This window comes from Rissa tridactyla, chromosome 3 (assembly GCF_028500815.1).
Source record: "Rissa tridactyla isolate bRisTri1 chromosome 3, bRisTri1.patW.cur.20221130, whole genome shotgun sequence".
Classification (NCBI taxonomy): Eukaryota; Metazoa; Chordata; class Aves; order Charadriiformes; family Laridae; genus Rissa; species Rissa tridactyla.
The window spans coordinates 14,631,686-14,638,016 of record NC_071468.1 but is presented as its reverse complement, the minus strand read 5'-3'; the positions used below and the strand labels follow the sequence as shown (position 1 = coordinate 14,638,016).

The 6,331-nt window shown below is 49.2% G+C and overlaps 1 protein-coding gene across 1 annotated transcript; it reads left to right on the top strand.

The window, feature by feature from the left end:
- Positions 1 to 1,873: 1,873 nt before the first annotated feature.
- Positions 1,874 to 2,812, top strand: LOC128907666 (ankyrin repeat domain-containing protein 9-like). Its single transcript, XM_054196808.1, has one exon. The coding sequence runs from the start codon at positions 1,922 to 1,924 to the stop codon at positions 2,810 to 2,812; it is 891 nt and encodes a 296-aa protein (XP_054052783.1). The 5' UTR covers positions 1,874 to 1,921.
- The last annotated feature ends 3,519 nt before the right edge of the window (positions 2,813 to 6,331 follow it).

Genomic DNA, 6,331 nt, shown 5'->3' with positions numbered 1-6,331 from the left:
TGGAGTTGTACATCAATTGTACAAAAATCATGTTTTTGAAAGATGAATTGACTGCTGAAAGTGAGAGGAATCGGAGGTTACAGGAAAAGTTAGATCTGTTGTCAAATGCTCCGACCCCTCCTGCCCAAGTGAAGAATTTACTTATGTGTGCCGATCCTGATACTTGGGACGGGGATATCTGGGGTGACCCTGATGATGAGCCCAAGGGGGCAAGTAATATTGAAATTCGACCCCTCATTAAAACAGAGGTGCAGTCAAATGGTAGAAATAATCAGCGATATACTACAACAGGTATCACCCCGTGGTCTGTCCCCGAGCTTGCTCAAATGCAAGAGCAATTTTCACGCAAGCCAGGGGAAAGTGCAACTGAACATTTATGGAATGTTTTGCTAAAAGGAGGAGATTGTATCTTGCTGAGTGAGGAGGAAGCTAGAGGCTATTGGGGTCCTGGTGTATTCCTGGATGGGGGGGTCTGTGGGGGATCAACCCTTAACACTTAGAGTCACCCACTGGGCAGGGGGGAGGGATTCTAGAGAGCGAGGCGAGCCACTGGCTCTTAAAGCTGCTGGGTTGGCCGGGCTAGCTGAATCAGTACAAAAGGCTGCCTGTATACAAGCCATGTATGAGCGTGGTGGGCAGGGCTTTCCCCTTGCTGCTCCGGTGGATCCAGTCCACCTTAAACAATTGATTAGAGGTCTCCCTGATGCTGTGAAAATGTACGTGCAAAACCTGAAGGAAAAGATTTCACAGGCAATTGACCATAATACTCGCAACCCCCATTGGCGATGGCAGCCTGTTTTAATTTGGGGGGAAATTATTACAAGAAATAGTGATTTATGGTAGAGACATGGGTTGGTTAGAGGAAGGTTCAAATACACAGCGCCGGGTCCGGCAGGCATGGTTTGTTGTGCGTAATAATCCCCATTCTCCTCGACAAACCAATTCTCGTTTTGACCCTCAGCGTAATGAATTGTGGAGAAAGGCGTTAGCATTAGGAGTACCCCGATCAATGTTACATGGACAGTCCACAGAGAATATTCGTATAATGGTAAACTTGGTGGAACAGCCTATTAGCAAAGCTACAGAATGTACTGATGCTGTTAAAACACAGAAAGATAAAGCCCCTGCTCCTGCGAATCCTTTCTCAGACTTAAGGAAGGATTTGATTGATCTAAAAAACTAGAAAGCGCGGGGGGTGTTTTAGGCTGACCCACCCGCGTGATATCTAACCTAGAATGGCCTAACCATTTAAGTGATCCACACATTGTTTTAGATACTGGCCCCCGACGAATACCTGTACATTTTCTAATTGATACTGGAGCTCAAATAAGTGTTATCACCGAAAAAACAGCAAAAAAGACAGGATTAGTCCCCACCCGAAAGAAAATAAATATAGTAGGAGTGACCAGAGTCCCTGAAATCAGACCAATTGGTGCATTGTGTGTCTGGCTTCCAGGAGAAAGCCGAATGACTAAGATAAAAGTAGTCATTCATGCGCTTACTGCAATGTATGAGCTGATCTGGTTAGACACGAAATGCAGACAGAAATCCGCCTCACCTCTCAAGCTAATTTTAGTCTCTCCCTCTCTTCTCTTTAGCTGTGTGTGTATAAAATCACTCGCAGTCTGACAGCGTTCCAGTAACCTGTGCCACGCGCAGAGCGGGATGTACTTGCTAACCATCTGCTTGCATGGCATGGGTTAACTGAGCCTGTGGGATTGTGCTTACCTAAACAAAACCACTGCAGTGAGGGGAAAAACAATGAATGGGTGGAGATGATCAGCCCATGCATTCCAGCTAGTGCAGTCCAGGCAGCAATGACAGCCTGAAGGTTGCAGCAGCATCGGGATCTGCATTCCAAGTGCACAGATCTTACAGTCTGGAGTGATTCTACGTGGAGCTGCTCTTTATTTGCTGAGCCATGGCCAGTAACCAGGCCAGCCTGCAGGATGATCAGAGCAGGCACTGCAAGTTCTTATCCTATATGTTCTACCAGGCTGTGAGAGATCACAAGCCTGTGTGGATGCTGGAAGACATGAGAACTATGGAATATTTTTACTGGGAGGAAAATGCGAGCCTAAGAACCTACTCACCTTCAGAAGCCCTTCTCTATGCAGTGGTGCATAATCACCTGCCTTATGCTCAGTATCTGCTGTCTCATTTTCCAGAGGAGGCTCTCAAGGTGCCTGGGGAACATTTCTGCTACTGCCCTTCCTCTGCTCCTCACTTGGCCATGGCGGTCACATATGACAGGAGAGATATCTTGGGGCTGATCATCAAAATTGCACACAAGCTTCCTAGCTTGAACTCCTACATCAATAGGACTGGCTGCTTTCACCTGGAAGATGGGAAGACCCCCCTGCACCTTGCCTGTGAACTGCTGAGGTCAGAGACAGTCCTCATCCTCCTTGGGAATGGAGCTTCTCCCAGGATAGAGGACAGTAAAGGGCTTACACCGCTGGACGTCATCCTGGAGCAGATGTGGGACTCCAAAGTCAATGTGGCATCAAAGAAGCTCTGCCTCGACTACCTCTTGCTCTTCATGCCCAACCCACAGTTTAAGATGCGGAAAGTTCTGCAGGAGCATCCAGACCACTGGACAGCTTTGCTGGGGGAAGACAAATTCAACAGCCTGGTGGGGAACACACCTGCTTCTTTATACCTGCAAGCTATGCAAACTATTCTCCAGACTCTTCCCCCCTCCCACTTCCCTAAAAGCATCCAGGAACTACCTATACCTCAGGCACTAAAGCCCTTACCATCCTATGGCAAAAAGCTACCGACAAAAAATGTGGTAAATGTTTTTCCTTGACTTTATTCACTGGGTCTTGGATTTTCAAAGGCAACTTAGGGGAGCTGGTCATCCACCACCCTCTGCATTTTAGTGTGATTTTAGTACTTAACCTATTAGGCTATGCTGGAAAATCCAATATTTTGTGACAAGATTTTAAATGTCTTTTCTAATTGATTGCAGGCACGGCACTTTTAAAGGCAAAAGCCTTCCTTGTTTTCTGTTTTGTTGTGCATGTGAAGGGTTAACTGTAGTCGAGACTGTGTTATGTTTGGTTTCTTAGCTGTCAGCTGGTATCAGTGTATCTGAATTCCCAATATGATAACTGTATCCTGCGTAAGGTACCTGGGTAAAAAGGAACTATGTGCCCAGTGGGATTTTCAAATGGTGTAACTATGGGACTGTACCCTGCTAGACCTGGGAGAAATACCATCCCGTACCAACAGGGTTCCAACGTCACGTTTCCTTTCTAACAATGATCCAGCATCATCTAGTAATAACCAGAAAGTCCATGGCTGATGCTGCAGGGATGCAGAGGCAGTCCTGCAGGGTACCTGATTTTACTGAGTTACTTTACAGCAGGTCATAGCCTGGAGGGCACGAGTTCAGAGAGGGATAGTAAGTGTATATTCCTGGTGGGGGGGGATAGAGCCCTGGTGGGCGAAGAATTTTGAACAGAAAGCACCTTGTCTCACCTGGGAGTGAGGGGGTTAAAGGCAATCCCAGCCCTGATGCCTCTACAGGCTCTGCAATGGGGAAGGAACCATTTTCCCTGCTGTCCAGTAAAAAAAATGAAAATCAGAGCAGGGCCAGTGGAAGCCCTGTCCTTCACAAGTGACATTATTTCTCCTTGACTTGTGTTTTAGGGCTGAATGTATCTCCACAAGAGACTCGAGCTCACTAACTTGGATTTCCCAGTGAGTCTCAGAGCCCCTGGCATTTGCTAGTAATCCTAAACTGGGCTATGTTGTTCTGCTGTTGAAAGTTGTCACTTGTCAATTAGAGTATTTTTGCCACCTGGGTCCAGATAGAGGGCCTGATCCTGGAAAACACGAAAAGTTCCCGTTGACTCCCCTGGGCACTGCAGGCAGGGTGTGTTTGCAGGAATCAGGGCTGGGGCTGCCCTGCCTGCTGGGGAGCTCTGCGCCTCGCTGCCCAGGCACAGCCCTGTCTGCTCTCCCAGCCGTGCTCAGCACCAGTAGTGTCAGGATCCCAACTCCCTTTGGGGGGATATCCCTTATTTTGGACCCCAGTGTTCTCCTCCCCCTCTGCTCCACTGAGATAGCGTAACCCATTTCCCCAGATCCATACTGAACAGCAGTGAGGAAATCACTCATCACTTTAAATAAATTTGGAGCCAAAGGCTGTGGGGCACAAACCCCTTTTAGGGAGGGTCTGGCTAAGAAAGGGCATGTGTTCACATCTCAATTGCTCCGTGCAAAAACGGTTCGTGCCCCATCTGACTAATTCCCTGCCTGTGCCAAGGTGGCTGTGCTTTTCCATCAGGACAGGGAGCACTTCCGCTTGGTTTTCCTGTGTGCGGGGTACCTCCCGTGTGCCAGGATGCTGGTGATGCCAGCCATGGACAGGTGGAGATTTCCTGCAGGTCTGTGCATAGCCAGCTGGAACATCCTTTTGGAGAGACCAGGATGCTCCTCCCAGATCTCCCTTCCCATGTGCTGTGGAAGCACCTCAGTGCCGGTGCCACCTGCACTGAGCTATGTGAAGATGCAGTCTTGCTTGTGAGATGGAGAAAATGTCAGCCCAGCCCTAAAAGTGGCAAGCAGGCCACGAAGGGGTTAAACCCTTCTCCTGAAATCCCACATCCCTGGTGCTGCAGTGTCCTTCCACCCCTGCCCCTGGGGACCTGCATGTCTTTCCCCATCGGTGTTTATTCCTCCTTGTTCGATGGGGGAGGGTGGTGAACGATGGCAGAGAAATTCAGGGTCAATCTTGGGCGAGAGTTTTGCGGGGAGGTTGCTCTCGCTCGTTGGCTCGGCAGCCTCTGCGGCAGGCGGAGGCTGTCACAGCTTGGGAAGCAAAGCAGAGCCCAAGGCAGATTTGCATTACAAACGGTGGCTGAGCTGCTTCTGCCAAGCCCTGCAGGCTCCCCAGCCCTGGCAGCCCCCCCAGCCCTGGCAGCCCCCAGAAACCCAGAGCTGGAGGCAGAGGACAAAGCAGGTGCTCGCTGCCTAAGGCTGATGAGAGCTACTACCGAGAACACGGCCCCTGTGGCACCCCTGGAGTCCAGAGGAGCAGGATTGGGTTTGTCCCCAACAGCAATGCGGTATCTCATCCGGATGTCGGTGGGCGAGAGGCGGAGGAGGCTGGTGATGGATATTATTAGAATAGTAATTAGGCCCCGGGAGCAGAGATCCCGGAGAAGGAGGGAAGGGAAATCATTAACTGTTATTGCACTGGCTCGAAGCCATGAGAGTTCGGTGATATAGAGAGTTTCAGAGAAGACAGGAGGGAGGGGAAGGCTGTTCAGCTTGCAAATCAAAGAGGCAGGCAGGGATTCTTGGCACTAAGGAGGTAGCACTTTCTCATATGGCAGGGGGCTGTACCCAGAGAGCCGGAGCAACCCCCGGGGAGCAAGTGGGTCTAAAATGGTGCAGGGATCTCTTGTTGGCTGTAACGGTTGTGGATCCTTGCAAAGGTCAGGGTTCAGGCACTTCAGGCTTTATGGGTGTATTTGTAGCAGGCAGCAGGATGCCTGTGTGCATGCATTTGTCCATGCGGGAGGCTACCCCCTATCCACTGGCCCAGACAGAAGACAAGAAGATTCTCAGCAACTGCTCAAGAAACCAAATTCTGGGGCATATCTGCATCTGGTAGCACAGCCTGGAAAGCCACTGTCCCCTTGTTGGCCAAAATGCGAAAACTCTGGTGCGCTCAGCCCAGTGTGCAACAGGCAGCTACCCGCACTGGAAAGATCACTCCACAGCCCTCTCATTCTTCCTTTTCCTGACCATTTTAATAAGAAACCAAGCACCAGCTGCTGAGCTACCATCAGACTTCCATGTGTGGTCCCACTGGGCCAGAGTTTAGGGCCATTAGCATTGTGGTGACAACTCTTTCCATCGCCTGTAGCAATACATGTGCAGGATGGGGTGTCCTTCTGCTAGAGTGGAGGAATCTTCTTCGTAAACCTGGTTTGCTGGTCTTGTGGTGACCTGCCTGTTAGTTTGAGATTCCACTTGTCTTCCTGCTCAGTACAGTGACATGACATCAGATAGAGCCAAATCTACCTCACCCCTGTCTGTGCTGATTTTTTGTTCTCCATTCTTTCCAAGCCAGGTCATTAGGAAAAGTAAACTCAAAATATTTTCCACACTTCCTGCAACCTGACAGTCTGTAGTCTTGAAAAATCCCTATGCTTGCATGACAAATATGTTAGTGACTTTGTAAATCAAAAAGGGTGCTACGTGCTGTGTAGTGATGTTTACATTTTGTATATATACATACGAAGTAAGTGTAGCTAAGATCTGTATTTCTGAACTGGGAAAAATAAAAGCAAGAGAGAAAAGGGAGAGGGTA